The 16438-nt window shown below is 33.7% G+C and overlaps 2 protein-coding genes across 2 annotated transcripts; one reads left to right on the plus strand and one right to left on the minus strand.

Annotated features, from left to right (window-relative positions):
* Positions 5230–10180, plus strand: LOC105173889 (TBC1 domain family member 5 homolog A-like). The gene is made up of 5 exons (XM_011095792.2): positions 5230–6089; positions 6690–6793; positions 7179–7355; positions 7845–9709; positions 9866–10180. Exons 1-5 carry the CDS (start codon positions 5914–5916, stop codon positions 10013–10015), a joined length of 2472 nt encoding a protein of 823 aa, XP_011094094.1. The 5' UTR covers positions 5230–5913; the 3' UTR covers positions 10016–10180.
* On the minus strand, positions 12292–15249 carry LOC105173891. Its single transcript, XM_011095793.2, has 3 exons — positions 14689–15249; positions 12922–13052; positions 12292–12686 (listed from the first exon to the last, which is right to left on the minus strand). Exons 1-2 carry the CDS (start codon positions 15152–15154, stop codon positions 12946–12948), a joined length of 573 nt encoding a protein of 190 aa, XP_011094095.1. The 5' UTR covers positions 15155–15249; the 3' UTR covers positions 12292–12686; positions 12922–12945.

Genomic DNA, 16438 nt, shown 5'->3' on the forward strand with positions numbered 1-16438 from the left:
AGATTGGAGAGGTTTAAATATTATTAAAGGGAGTCATGATTCCTAACCAAATTCACCTGCACAAAATTATTATCATTAGTTGTGATTCATCACCAATTGCAACCACCTATCTCATTATAGTTGTAGTATATTAATATTATTTACCACGGTCACATAAATTGATGCAAAAACTTACATTTTGTTCAGAGTTAATTAAAATTCGTTATGATTTTATCTATGGCCGAAATATTTGTCATAGTTTTAGCTGTAACAATTATTTTGGTATCGCTTGCAAAAACAATGACTAATAGTCGTTGCGCAGCCATGGTTTATTAGTATTCGGTATGATTTTTTACTTTTAACCATGATAATTACATCTTAGGATCTGATACATAACTTTATAAGGAAAAATTCTAACCTAAATCAAATTTGATCATACTTGAAACCAATTGCCCAATAACTATAATATACTTGTCTTATGATTAATGTACAATTTAAAAAAAAATGACCAATCATATTATAAATGTATCATAGTTACTGTATAGTCAGTTTAGCTCAACTAGACCTCATTTGCATAATCAGTGATATATAATTACTAAATTACCACTACCATCAATATGTTAAGCGCACGGACACATATATATATACACTAACTGTTGTGGCACGCCATTCCTGCATGCATATAATAAAATGTCTTTCACTCTTTGAGATATATTATAAATAAGAGTAAAATATATAAACCAATTAATAAAAAGAAAAGATAATTTATCAATTAATGTAAATTCTGAAAAGTTGAATAAGCTAGTTATTTTATTATAAAGGGCATCTTTTACTTCACAAAAAGTTGATGCGGATGTATCATTAATCGCCGTTTGTAAGTGTGGGATGACTTTTCGTTTTATATTAATATAGATATAGCATGACCAATTGTGTAGAGACATCTTTGTCTTGTTGAATGCACTTAGAATGTTTTCTTTCTCTTTCTTTTTGTTTTTTGTAATGTGATTATTTTTAACAAAATAATAGAAATTGAAAAATAATATTTATGATGGTGAAGGAGGCACCGACTGACCAATAAACCAAAGGGGTGAACTAAATTACAATATCAATACTATGATTGTTGGTATGGTCACTGTCTAGTGGTAGGTACAGACAACCTCAATCCCTCCATTTCATACATGATCATCATCTTCTGCATTGTTGTTACCAATTCAATAGACCACTCACATGTTAGATTTGGCCATACATAATGCGACTTTCCATTATAGATGATGTGTGATTTTGGGTGTCTAATATGTTATACATGTAGAATTATAGGGATATAATAAATGTAATTTTTTTTATATATGCCGTATTTTGATTTTTTTTTAAATGAGTGTGAAAGTTATTAATATTTTTATAGAAATAGTAATTATATAATTTAAATTCACTAAATTTATAAGTTCAATGAGCTCGAGCTTAGTTTCCTCTGTTCATTAGTTCGCGAGCTTTTTCTATTTTTTTTGTTTTTAAAAATTTTATATATTTAATTTCATATTAAATAATTTATCAATTTTATACTCAAAATTGACCATATATTATAATTATTAATCAATATCATACATTTTATTTTGGATAATGATAGATTATGGTACTTTTATTTATACATTTAATCTTTATACAAAAATAAATTTAATCAACAACTTATTAAATTATAATATTTTTTATAAAATAGTTATTTAATATGACACATATAAAATTTATGTTATATTTTAGTATATATTTGTATTGTATTGTATTATACTTTTTTTTTTTTAATTGACAAGTAATTCACTTATGGTTTTTTTATCTATTTCTGAATTTTATATTTATATCAGGATACATACTATGCATTATGCAATCTATTTTATTATTTATAAATTTATGTCAAGATTTATTGATCTCTATGAATTAATCTAAAAGTAATGATAATAATAATAATAATACAATAGTGATGGTTGAACAATTTTAATTATTTTTATTGTTATTTTACCATATATATAATGAGATTAAAAAGTATAATCAATAATTACTATATCTTAAAATTCGGACACCCGATTCATATCAAATTTAAATACATATAAAACTGTGTCCGTTAGATTTTATCAGATGGTATAGTTTAAAATCGCATGGTCTGATTCAACGATACATCGTCTTGAATGATTACTCTTATATTCCGAATATTATATCTCGACATTCGTATATCCAATAAGTCTAAAATTTTGTTAAATATATTTTTCTGTAAGTTTCATATATAACGGTTTGATATGAATTTTAATAGCCCGATTAACCCATGTTGTTCAACAATGTAAGATGATAGTTTCATTAGTGTAATACTAACACTCATAGATATATAAATTTATTGCATATTGTGAGGTATATTAATCTAAACTATAAAAGATTTTTATGTATTTCAATTGCATTATTCCAGATAATGAATAATTTTCTACAATTTTAAATTATTCAGTATGATTTTTTTTAATTTACTAATTATATTACTACTAAACTAATTAGTAGTTTATATTTATAATAATAAATTAAAATATCAAACTATAATTTGGTATATTTATAACATAGTATGCATTATGCAATCTATTTTATTACTTATAAATTTATATAAAATTTGATGATTCCCATGATTTAATCTAATAATAATAAAAAAAAAATTAGCTCGAGATCAGGTAAAATTCGGGCTCGAGCTCGATCCATTCACACACCTAAATGTAAATCTGTCCCACATAATGGGATGGAGATATCATAAACAGGAGATTGTGTATTTCAGTGACAAAAATACGAGTATATTGTCCATTTTTTATGGGAGTGTCTTATTTTATTTTTTTTAAATATATTTGATGATTTAGAAATATCGATATCTTGAATTTATATTTGTATTTTTTTTAAGAGGAATTTATATTTGTATTTGAATACGTACATAGAAGATGTAGTAATGAAAATTATTAAAAGGAAAAAAAAAAAAAAAAGGAAAGAAAGTCCATGTCCCACATATTAAATTGAATTGTCTTCCCTTATTACTACATCTTTATTTGCAACCGTCATTTCTGCTCCTCTCTCACTTCCCAATTGAAAATTCTTTGGTCAAGATTAGTTGTTCATTACTTGTTTATATGATATTGTAAATGAGTAAATTATTCTATGAGAAGAAAATATAGCAATTTATTCTTCTGAATTTTTTAAAATGAAGCAATTTACCTCTCTGTCTAAGGAGGTAAATTACTCCATTTTAAAAAATACAGGGAGGTAAATTGTTGTATTTTAAAAAATATAGGGAGGTAAATTGCTATTTATCTTTTTATATAGGGTAATTTGCTCATTCGTAATATCACAGGGGGTTGTTTGTATTTTTTCCTATATAATATTTTTTGATAAAGCAAATAAGTTTTAAACAAAATATAAACTAAATTTTCTTTAGTTAGTTATAATATATTGTATAAGAAAAAAAATAAAGATAATTTTCTGATAATATAAATTTGAGGAACGTATAAAACAGATTGCTTGAACGTCATACCATATTTTTACATTGTTTTGAGTTTTCTCAATGTTTAATAAATGAATTACTAATTTAAGTATCAGAGTGTTGATCTCTATTTTACAAGTTAATTATTTTTTAATTTTAAAATTTTCTTAAAAAATCCTTCAATCGAACGATATTTCAAAAATTAGTTACCATGGACCTTAATATTTTAATAATTGATTTATTTTTTGTAATGAGATGTACTTTTTATTTATTTGCTTCATTGAAATTTGGTGTATAATTAGATTTATTTCGATTATTAATAAATGGGTAGGGATCTACCTAACCAGATCTAAATGCAAACGATTTTAGGAGTGGGGAAAAAGAAAAGAAAAGTCATTTAATTTTATTTAATTAAAAAATATTATAAACGTGTTGGAAAGAGAGAAGAGAGTAAATGACACGCATTTTCCACGTCACTCTGGATATGCTCCGAATATTTTCTCTATCCCGCTCTGTTGACATCTACGGCGCCGTTTAGTTTAGGTATCTGCCATTCCATCTTATCTCCCCCACACGCTAATAATTTAGTTCTTTATTCACCACAAACAAATGACATAATAATAATAAGTGTAATTTACATCTATTTTTTTTATAAAATTTGGTATAATTATGAATATTTTATTATTATTTAAAAAATTATAAATACCCTCTAATATTTGATAAAATTATATAATTATTGGATGGAGGTATGAAATTGTCAACTCTACCCTTACTGAAAATATAATTTATTTTGTAAATAAATTTTAAATAAAAATTAAATTTATTCATAAATATTATCCAATGGCAGCTTCAACACGGGTCCTAAACAAGACTTTCATTCAGCGATGGGTTTAAAATGGGCATAAAACAAGACTTAAGATCCATTCAAATTCACAAAATAAAAGTTCATTTCGAACGAGAACACTATAATCTGAACTCAAACATGCCCTATTTAGACCAAATTTAAGACAAGTCATAATTACATTTGTCCCATTTTTCGTCTCTAAATTTAAAAAATAAAATAAAAATATAAAATTATTGAGAGCTCGACCAAATTAAAAAAAAAAAAAGAAAAAAAAAAGGTTAAACTAATTGTACAAGTAAATTAAATGACATCATTAACGTTAAAACAAACAAGTTGGTTGAAGTAGGACATAGTAATTGGTTGCGTCCGAGGAAAAGAGAATGAACAACATTAACTAATTAAAATATAAGTTTTGAGTTAAAACGTTTTCTTGTGAATTTAATAGATCACAATTCATGAGTACAAGTAACAAACCTTAGACTCACCTAAAGATTAAACAATTTACATCCAAATTCTTGATGTGGAAACGAAATTCAGATCGGAATATTTGTCGTTTAAAATATTATTATTTTTAATTCATACGCTAGGAAATATATGTCTGGTGATTTAATTTATTTATTTATATTTTATTTCGTGATTAGTATTTAATATGGTGGAGTATTGAATGATGATATTTAATATTTCATAATTATATAGGGTGGAAGTTAATTAAATTGATTTAAATGCAGAATTAGTGTGAGAGTGATTTAATTAAGAGGGTTGTTATTATAAAACTTTTATTATTATTATTATTAGAAAAAGAAGAAGATTAAGAGTGTGTTGATGGGAAAAGTAGAGTCCAAGATGCAACAAACACTGAGGGCCAAACGCTCCCCAACCCACAATTAGCTTTTTTAACCCAAGAAAAACAAACTTCTTATTTCCTCTCTCTCTCTCTACTCTTTCTCTTTCTATATGTATATGTGTGTATGTATATATGAAGTGGAAAGAGGAAAAGAAATATTCCAAGAAATGTGAAGAAATTCATTGGTTGGTCAGATAATGTTATTAGAAGCAAAAGCACATTTTAACTTCTCCTTGAAACTCCTCTCCTGAGTGATTTTGGTGGCCGCCTGCTTCATCTTCTCTCTCTAGATTTCTGCATTTCTGCTTGTACAAACCCCCTTTTTTTTTTTTCCTGTTTTCTGCGGCTGAAATCTTTGCCTACTTTCTTGCGTGGTAGTTCTTTAGTCTCTTCGAGTCTTGATCTTTTTCTCTTATTTGCACATATGCTCTAATTCTTGAGCTGAAAGTATTTCGTTTGTTTCTGAGCTTAATTCGGAAGGGGGTTGCAGAAAACCGGTTGTTTGACGGAAAAAAGACGATCTTGACGGGGTTTGGGCTACTGGGTCTTCGCAGATTCTAGTAGTTCTGTGAGAATTCTCAGGAAAGCTTGAATTTTGCTGGGTTTTTGCGGTGAAGAGTCTCTGGAAAGTTCAACCTTCGGTTATTCGTAGACGGTCTTGATGGCTTTGTCGGCGTGAGAGTTTTGAAGTTTTCAGCTGATTTGGAGGAAAAAAGAGAAAGAAAAACAGGAAATAGGAGATAGTGTTATCACATGTCACCGGTTCCAATTGATACCGTAACTCTTGAAACGGCGTCGCTTTCTGAAGGTTCGCGTCGCTTTGCTGATCTTAGAGGGGTCCAATGGCGCATAGATTTGGGGATTTTACCTTCTTCCCCCTCTGCATCCATCGATGATCTTCGCCGGGTTAACGCCAACACTCGGAGAAGGTAAATAATTTTGACTTTATTTATTTGGGGAGTAATTTTTTGTGTTCTTTCAATGATCCTAGTTCCTATGGGAAAGCTTTGAGAGATTTTCATAGGTCTTTATGTTTTCTAGTTAGCTTAGAAGTTTTTCATTAATATTGGTGTTTTTGTCCAGGATTAAAGAGACTATTTTGTGGTTTTACTCTTCTAGGTTCAAATAAGTGGTCATGGAAACATTTGTGTTTCAATCTTGGGATGACGTATATTAGTATGAATTTAATGCCTCTGTTCAGATTATCGAATTGTCGGTTACTACTTCATCTTAGTTCAGATTCTTTTATAAATTGTTTCCAATGTGTGTAAAGTTTCATAAACTCTGGAGCTTAAAAGTTAAATCAATCATGCTTTTTGTTTAATACATCATTCTTTCGTTAATTGTATGTAGCTGCGGGTTCTGGTATTAGTGGATTGTAGAAAACTGGAAGTAAGGCAGCTGGGTTTAATCTTTGATTAAATGGCATAGCTATCACATCAATCTTAACTCAACCAAGTGTTGGGGCATTTTGTTTTGCTGGTTTTGTGTTAAGGTAATCTAAAATTAGATTTATTAACTCTATACAGGTACGCTACCTTAAGAAGACGGCTTCTAGTTGATCCACATGTGCCAAAAGATGGTGGTAGTTCTCCTGATCTTGTCATGGATAATCCACTTTCCCAAAACCCAGGTAGGATTTCTATGTTATTCTTATTTCACATTATATGAGGCTCCTTCTGACTCTACTGAATCTGGCTTTATAGATTCCCTTGTTGCCTGCCTTTCTGAAACTTCTCCTCCTTACTTATCTTCTGGATCTTGGTTTTAGTAGGGAAAACACTTAGTAACAGATTTCTTTGCTTCAAATTTCTAGCTTTGTGCATCATGTACACCTTGCTTTTTCCCTTGTTTTTTCATAAATCCATGGTCCAAACATAACATTAAAGTTTCGCTTTTTTACCTTTTGGGTTCGGGTTGGTATGTGACTTGCACTAACCATTCTTGTACGGAACCCAGTTAGTGATTGTTCCCCTTTACAAAGTCTGAGTTATTTGTTATTGCTGTTTATCCCGCAGACAGTATGTGGGGTCGATTCTTCAGAAATGCTGAGCTGGAGCGAATGGTTGATCAAGATTTGACACGCCTATACCCTGAAAGAGGCAGCTATTTCCAGACAAGTGGATGCCAAAGCATGTTAAGACGAATTTTATTGCTTTGGTGCCTTAAAAACCCAGAGTATGGCTATAGACAAGGTAGTTAAAATTACTTTCTTTATATTCAATTTCTGGTGCACCTTTTTGCAACTGTTATTAGTCACACTAATTTATTGTGTTGTGATATTTCTAAACTTAGGCCTGTTTTATGTTTTTGCTGGGGAAGTTTAAATCATACTTTTTTAAACTGGATTAATAGGATGAATTATAGTTTTAGGGGTTCTTTCTATTTAACTTAATTCGAATTGTGAATATCAATAATCTTTACTGTCAGTTTGCAGCATGATGTCCTTTTTTTCAGGCTAACTATATATAATTTCCCAATCATGGCATAAACTTGAAGAATATAGTTGAAATATCTATCCATAACTCTGTAGTTATTAAAACAACTAAGTTGATTCCTTGAACCTAAAAAGTTTCTGTCTACTGATGGTCAAGGCCGAGGAGCATGCATTGGTACTTGTTATAAAATGTTGTCGATTTTTCAGCTCTTTCAACTTATCCATTTCTTCTTGTTCTTGTTTACAGGTATGCATGAACTTTTGGCTCCTCTTTTGTATGTTCTTCAAGTTGATGTGGAACTTCTCTCTGAAGTCAGAAAAAAGTATGATGACCACTTTGCAGACAAATTTGACGGGTTCTCATTTCATGAAAATGACTTGACATACAAGTTTGATTTCAAGAAATTCTCGGAATCTGCAGAAGATGGTAATGGAATTGGAAACAGTTCTGGAAAAGCTAGTAGTCTTAGTGAACTTGATCCAAAAATACAAACCATCGTTTTACTGAGTGACGCCTACGGAGCAGAGGGCGAGCTTGGTATTGTCTTATCAGAAAAATTTATGGAACATGATGCCTATTCTATGTTTGATTCTTTGATGAGTGGGGCTGGTGGTGCCGTTGCCATGGCAGAATTTTTCTCTCCTTCTCCTTTCAGGAATTCATATAGTGGATCTCCTCCTGTAATTGAAGCTTCTGCTGCCCTGTACCACTTGCTTTCCATTGTTGATTCATCTCTTCACAGTCACCTTGTTGAATTAGGAGTTGAACCACAATACTTTGCACTCCGTTGGCTACGTGTATTATTTGGACGGGAATTCTGTTTGGAAGATCTTTTGGTGATCTGGGATGAAATTTTTGCACGTGAAAATTCAACATCGAACAAAGCCGTTGATGGTGATGCTGATTCCAACTTTGGAGTTCTTGAGTCACCAAGGGGGGCGTTCATTTGCGCATTTGCAGTTTCCATGATACTTAATTTGAGGTCTTCATTGCTTGCCACAGAGAATGCCACCACCTGCCTCCAGAGATTGTTGAATTTTCCCAGTGATGTAAAACTTACAAAGCTGTTAGCGAAGGCGAAATCCTTGCATGCCTTAGCGCTAGATGCAAACAACTCAATATCTATACATATTCAACCAGGGTCGTGTGATGCAAGAAAATCAGCTGTTACAAGGGGTCATAGCCTTTCTCTGGATTCAACTTCTCCGAGGACTCCTCTAAATATGGTATCTGATAGCTACTGGGAAGAGAAGTGGAGAGTTTTGCACAAGGAAGAAGAAAACAAGAAAGGTGCTGCGGAAGAACAAATTCCAAACCGTAGGAATGGTTGGTCAGAGAGAGTAAGACTGCGCCTGTCTAGAACGGCATCTGATCCTTCCCCATCCAAGAAAAACGATAGGACCAAAATTCCAAAGCCATCTGTCAGGAGAAGTTTGTTGGCAGATCTGGCACGACAGCTTGCCTCAGATGATGAAAAAGAAAATAATGGGTCCGATGAAGATTTTGGCCACCACGATCCGTTGGAGGCTAATGGACAAGATGTTGCTGACAAGAACTATGAGAATGAAACGAGTGATAAGAACTATGAGAATGAAACGAGTGGCGCTGTCAGTGAAGAAAATTTTTCCAATTTCTCAGATCCAACTGGTCCGACTCATGGACATAGTGATAATGAGAATGAATCAGGAAGAAGCAGCGTTGCGTCGAACTCATCAATTGATGAAAATGATGCCGAGTCATGTGGGACTAACACGGAATGCTCGTCTCTTCCTGTCTCCAGTCCCCCTGATGATCCCTCATCAAAATGTACAGAGAATGATGATTCCGTAGGAAAATTAGCAACGTGGCCAAAGGAGAGGAAACTTCTATCTGCTAAATTTCAATGGTTATGGAAGTTCGGAAGAAATGCTGGTGAGGGAACATCTGAGAGAACAACTGCTCCTCAAGATGCAAAAGCTTGCAATGGGGGAAGTCATCAGAACAATGTGGCCAGCATTTCCTCTGCTGACGGGTGCGACCGCTCATCTGGAACCAGCAAGGGAGAGACGGTTGACCAAAATCTGATGGTTAGCTTGAAGAATCTTGGTCAATCCATGCTTGAGAACATTCAGGTACTAAAAATGTTTAAATTCCTTGTCTCTTTCCTATGATAAATTTGGTAATGGTTGTTCCATTACCACATGAGCAGAATTCTTAGTCCCTTAGTTTCAGAAAGCTGATGTTGAGCTCCAACAGCTGCCCTTGACCTGTTAATTTCGGCCTTTCAGGTGATAGAGTCTGTGTTCCAGCAGGACCGAGGTCATATGGGATCCTTGGAGAACTTCTCGAAGAATGGTCTTGTTGGCAAAGGACAGGTTACAGCCCTGGCCGCTCTCAAAGAGCTTAGAAAGATCAGCAATCTCTTGTCTGAGATGTGATGTATTTATGTGTAGATTCTTTTAATTTATTTCTCTCTTGAGTAAGTGAATAAACGGTCATCCCTCCGGCTTTTTCTTGTATCAGGTCAAATTTTGTTATTACCAAAAATGTCATTGTAAATACAGATTTTCCATCAAATAAGATGAGACTGTTCGCTATGTTAATTAGTTTTCCAATGCAGCGATGAATCACGGGTCGCTCCAAAGATATTCTTTTTCCTCATTGTGGGGTGGTTAGATGATTGTTGGAATTGTTCCAAAAAGTATTGACTTCCCACCACCTAATTTGTTCAACCAGCCAAAGAGGACGTAAAATAACGTATTTAGCTGCATTTACCAGTTAAAATTATGGCAGATAGATGGTTGAAGTGTTCCAAATAGTTATGACATAATATGAATTCAATGCCCATGGTGTTCTCTGCTTTTATTTGAGAGGATTAGAATTGGTCAAAAGATCACTTGAATGGAATGGGAATGAAAGGTGGAAAACATAAAGGCCGGATCATGTATACAATCTGTTTCAACATAACTGATTCACTGTAATCATAATCCTAACACAGCTAAGACAGAAGTATGGAAACTTGAATTGATCAGCACACGGCTTGAAACAAAGTAGGTATGATACTCCTTAATCCCCCTTGGTTCAATGGCTATATGCTTTTCAATTCTGTTTGGAAGAAGTGAAGTAATGAAACCAAAGACAATCACTTGGATTTCTTTTACATTCCCCACCAGCTTTTGCCAACTTAGCCTTGCTCAGCTTCAACAGGATGCTCATTCTCATCCTCTCCAACAGGTTATTCCCCTAGCATGATCCCATTGTGAAAATTAGACCTGCAAACCGTATATACATGAATAGACAGATATGTCTGTGTCTCCGGACAGCTGTTATACACCCAATATAAGTTGAAACTGCTGTTCAAAAATTGCCCATGTTGCATTGCCATGTAAACCCTCATCCCCCAGTGTAAAATCTAAGATGCATTCATTCACTGGGAATAATTGGCGTCCATCAAGAAGAAGAAAATTGCTCAAGTAACAAATATTGAATCCAATAAAAGAAGCACAAGTTCTTTAATCTCAGTCTTTTGTTTGTTGTAAGGCCTGGGATTTTGTGTTTGTGCATTTTAATTCCGGAACACATTCCTTTAAGTTCCTGGAGTGGTGCCAAAATTCAAGTGACTTCTGCAGGTAAGTTGTAGGTAAAGGCTGCAACAGGTTGCATAAATGGAATAACCGGAACTGCATACAGGCCAAGCCCATCATTCATCCGTCCATACATAATCAGAACCCCAGTTCCAGTCACTACATAAGCATCAAACTCCTCCTCAAGCAAAAGCCTGTCATCATCTGCCGTGCCTGCTTCAGTATTGGATTGGTGAGTAAAACAATAGTGTCCGTTGCTTGCTTAAGCTCACTTAGCTAGCTCACTCAACAAGAAAGATACCACTATTGCTTCTTTGAGAATTATTTCAATTTTCACGCAGCTGAAGGAGGAAAGAACTAGTACTGCAATCTTACAAAAAATATCACCATACCATTTGTATGATTGGATTTTTGTTTCATCTCCTTTTCGTTCAACATACACATACCACTTGTGTATAGATGTCATCATGAATCTTATTTAAAAAAGTATTTTATACTATACTTGTTGAATAGAGTAGGAGATGAAATATAATTTGCATCATAAAATTCGATTCTGACTTCTATCTCCAAGTTCCAACACACATAATGACACAACCCATAGAACAATATAAATTAATTCAATTACCAAAGATTTCTCGATACAAACTCATTTAAAATTCTTGATAATCATTATATTTATTTTATTTATATAAAATCATATCTACTTAAATATTAAAAAAATAGATATAACTCAAAATTATATTTAGTGAACTACTGATTTCTTTTGCGCACGTGTAAAATGTGCTAAGATCACTAATGTTCAGCAAAACTGCCACACCAACAACTCTATAATGAATTGAGTTTGTTAAAATTTGATGGTGTTCTAATTAATCTTATGAGAGAAAAGTATATTAAAGGAAAGGCAAAAATGACAAATAGAAATTAATAAGATAATGAAGTCGTCATTATGTTGAGATTAAAATTGGTTAAGGAGCAAATTCAAAAGATACATCCTAATTCAAAGAGCAACAATTTTGGTTGATACTTAATCCCAAAAGTCTGGTTGCATATGTTTATATTACTGAAGGAATGAAAAGCATTTGCAGACTTCAAGCAAACAAGATATCATGATATATTTTGCATCGTGGTGGGATTTCTGAATGGACTCGTTTGTATTCTATCTGGGCATTCCAGCTTTGTTCTGTGCTATCACCCAGAATACATTAAATCACGCGGAAGATTCGACCATCAGTAAGAAAAAATAGCGTATAAATTACTATCTCAGCTTATTGATTATTTGAGAGCGAGAGAAACTACAACTATGACTAAAACAACATAATCTCAGAATATACATTCTTTGGTCAGGCAGAATAAGATGCCGAGCAAACATGTTTAAGTGAACCACATGAAATGAACTTCATATCAAGTTCCACCAACGATCCATATGATACATTTATCGGCTTGCTCAGTGGCTCTTTTTTGCCCTCGATGTTCAGTTACTCCTTCTACCTTTGCCATGCTTTGGATATCTACAAGGGTCGTCACTCTGCAAAATGGGGACAAAATGGGAGGAATGAATAGCACTTTCAGCCAGACAATAATACAACTTCTTTTTCCAATTCAGATATCTTGAGGCATTATATTTCCAAGAGTCGACATGATTTTTGCAGCACAAATAATTCAACAGCCATTCAGTTGGTTTTTAGATCTACTATTTGCATGACGCAAAACTCTCACATGCAACGAGATATTGCTAAGATATAAGATTATGCAAGACTCACCCATTTTATAACTGAGGTTGAGGTTCAACCTTCCTCATCCTCAGAGTTAGATGTATCATCTGCAGTGTCTTCATTATCTTGAATTTTCACCTCCATTTCCACCATTGGAATTGGATGTATGGGTGACGTACCTACATTGCAAAAGAGCACACATTAGAGTTATATATGTAGATAATGACCTCTCTATACACTTTCATCACAAACAGTTGTTTTTCTTTTCCTTTTCTGGTAACTATGTCCAGCTATTCAAATTAAATTATAATAGAAACATTTCCAGACAACAAATTTAGGAGAGGGCTCCAGCATAACCAAACTGCTTTAAAATACGTGGTCCAATAACAATTATATATATATAAATGGGCATAGAAAGAGAGAGTTTCATGAGAGAAAATCTAATCAAAAGTTGCCCTTTCATATCTTCATAAGCAAGAACCATTGCTATAGATTGCACAGGCCTGCCAAAGGACGAATGGACTCCACCCCTACTTAGACTAATATCTTTCCAATAGTGCATGAATAATTGCAGAAGTGTGAGAAGTTAATCTAATGTCTCCCGGTATCAAGCAGGTAATCATATCTCAACTTAACATGTTCATGCACTCACCATTTTCAGAAATGTCACATTATTGATAGATACCAAGACTCAATATTTGCTTATGCAGGTTATCCTTGAAGAAGTTCATGATCAAGAAATTTTTGAGTGAAAAGGTCAACGAAGATCATCCAAAAGATCAATGGCCAGTGACACTGACCACCCAGTAGCATACTGAATAAGCAGGCAGAAGAAGTTTGGAACAAATTTATTCCAGTTCCAAAAGTTCCCTCCTCCAGCTCTAATCACTAAGACTTTCCAGCCTCACAAATTTTCCTTCAACCAAGGGCCTCTTTCTGTACACCCTCTCCTTTTATTGTTATGGTCTCCAATCAATCATCATGATTATTGAATGGCATTCTCTAGCCCTTCACTCCACTAGGCATAAAGCTACCCCCAAGCTCTGCACTCCCTTGGTACATACATGTGATACTTGCAATTGTTCAGGGAATAATAAATTGGATGATGGATTAGAAGTCTCAGAGGGTTTCCTATTTACCATTCCAAAGTCTTGTAGAATTGATGTCTGACCTGAAAAATCTTTACCAGCGCCCAATTTTCTGTACCCTGGGACTCAATGTCCTCAACAAGTTGAAAGTTCATCCAATATAACCATTATAAAAGAATTTCATAGGTAGCAGCAGAAGAACCAAATAATCAAAAACATCAATACCCCCCCCCCCCCCACAACACCCCCAACCAAAAGAAAAGGGTAAGGAAAAAAGATCCAGAAACAGAAAAAATCCAAACAAACAAAAGCAAATTAACGAAATAACTTTTCAGAGACCACTTCAATCAAAATAACTTTACATCCTGTCCACTTAACCTCTCCAACTCCTAGCTGATTGAAGTTCAATAGCATCATGTTGTCCCTTGAACTGTTCGAATTTGCTTCAATTGTTAGCTCCTTACACCAATTGAATTGATTTGAAGATTTTTTAGAGGGCAAAGTAATGCAACTGAGACCACAAAGCTAAACTTTTGAGCAGCGAAGAGTTCTGGGGTAAATGGAACTTATTCAAGCAATTATTCAATGTCGAGTTCAGAGAATGATTATAACTTCAATCTCACAGATCCCCAACCCAACCCCACCAAAAAATACGAAAAAAAAAAAAAAAAAAGGATACAAAACAAAAGCCCACAGCAATCAAGTAAATCGCGTCTAACTCGATTACCTTCAATGAAAACAGCGGAGGAAGGCCAGCCTTTTGCAGACGTAAGGGACATCTGTTCATCCTCCGACAACAAGTCGTTCTGTATCCGCCGATTCCTCGTCGTACCAGAAGCAGTTAACTTCCCGATTACCTCAATCATGCTGCCTGCGGGGTGGTTGCGCATTGATGTAGCGCGTGGTGGGACCCAGTAGGAGTATCCCGGAAGGAAGGGGAGCCAATCGGGAGCTGCGCGGCGTACGATGATGCTATGGATGGCTTCCTCGAGCTTCTTGATGCCGACAGTGATGACCTCAGCGGAGGCCTCCGTCGAATCGGGCTGCGATGAAGACGCAGCGTCGAGGTCCACCTCGATGAGCTGGGCTTGGTGAGTTTTGTTGGAACGGTGGCGGTGGTGGCTGATTAGGGCTGTTGGCGGGCGGAGAGAAGCGCGGGATAGGGATTGGGATAAAAACCGGGACATGGCCATCAGATTATGGAAGTGAAGAGAGAGAAACGGAGAGCGGTTTCTAGAGATAGAGGGAGGGAGAGATTGGGTGACTGCTAAGTCTGTCTCTGTGTGCGTATATATGTTGTGCGCGATGTGGATGGAATGTGGATAAAGGGTTGGTTTCGGGTAATTGGATATCGGGTCAGGATCCAAATCTGGACCGACCTCCCGGACTTCGGGGGGTTAGAATTAGATTGTCTATAACCCTATGGACGGTGACTATATTTACATATTTTACTAGATATGATGGCACGCATTATCAGTACGCATATTTTTTAATAATACTTTTATTCTAATAAAGTATATAATTATTTTTTATATTAAAATTTGTTATTTCTTTACAAACTCAAATGCAGAATTATTTGGTAACTTTTTTAATCCATAAATTATTTATACATATTTTACTCAAATTAAAATTAAAAATTATCAAACTTATATAATATATGTTACAAATTCACACGCAAAAATAAATACTATTATGTTATTTCAATTAACAATAAGTTTAAATAAAATAAGATTAAATTTAATTTTTGAGTCCATGCAATTGCATTGAATTAATTTTCTAACGGAACTTGATTGAACAGTTAATTTAATATGAGTTGGGAAATTGAAGGGTATTTTTTTTGTATTATAATAATTTGGTGTAGTTGTATTATAATAATTATAAAGGGGTTGTGGCTAAAGGGAATGGATAAAAAATTGAATTAATTTGAAGGGTATTTTAGTGAAACATAATTTTTGGTGTAAGTGGTATGATAACTGTCCTTTTGTATCTATAAATCCCCTTCTTTTTGTAATAGTATAGATAAAAGATACTTGGTAAATTACAACTGTCTCCCTTGAGGTATTTATAATTATGTTAAATTTTAGGGGAGGTGGTTGTAATTTGTCCTAAAATATTTTATAAATTTGCAAACTTTTTATAAAAAATGCATTTACCTCTTTTAAAATTCGATATAATTATAAAAGTTCTTTCAGACGATGATGTATACATTACTCATTTACCCTTGTTGAAATTTCTTGAGGGTAAAATGCAAAAAAAAAAACTCCCCGTGTCTTTGCGAAAAGACAAAAAAATCGCATTTGATCTGACAATTGGCTACACACTCTATTTTATTTTGTAAGATATTGCAGACGTGCCTATGTCTGTTAAATGACCCTAACATTGTTAACTTTTTATGTGATTGACTGTTACCCTTACATCTCATGACCGTTTGATCCGTGTTAGATAAATAACAAAAGTTGGATGTGATCAACAATTTA

This window comes from Sesamum indicum, linkage group LG11 (genome assembly GCF_000512975.1).
Source record: "Sesamum indicum cultivar Zhongzhi No. 13 linkage group LG11, S_indicum_v1.0, whole genome shotgun sequence".
In the NCBI taxonomy this organism is placed as follows: Eukaryota; Viridiplantae; Streptophyta; class Magnoliopsida; order Lamiales; family Pedaliaceae; genus Sesamum; species Sesamum indicum.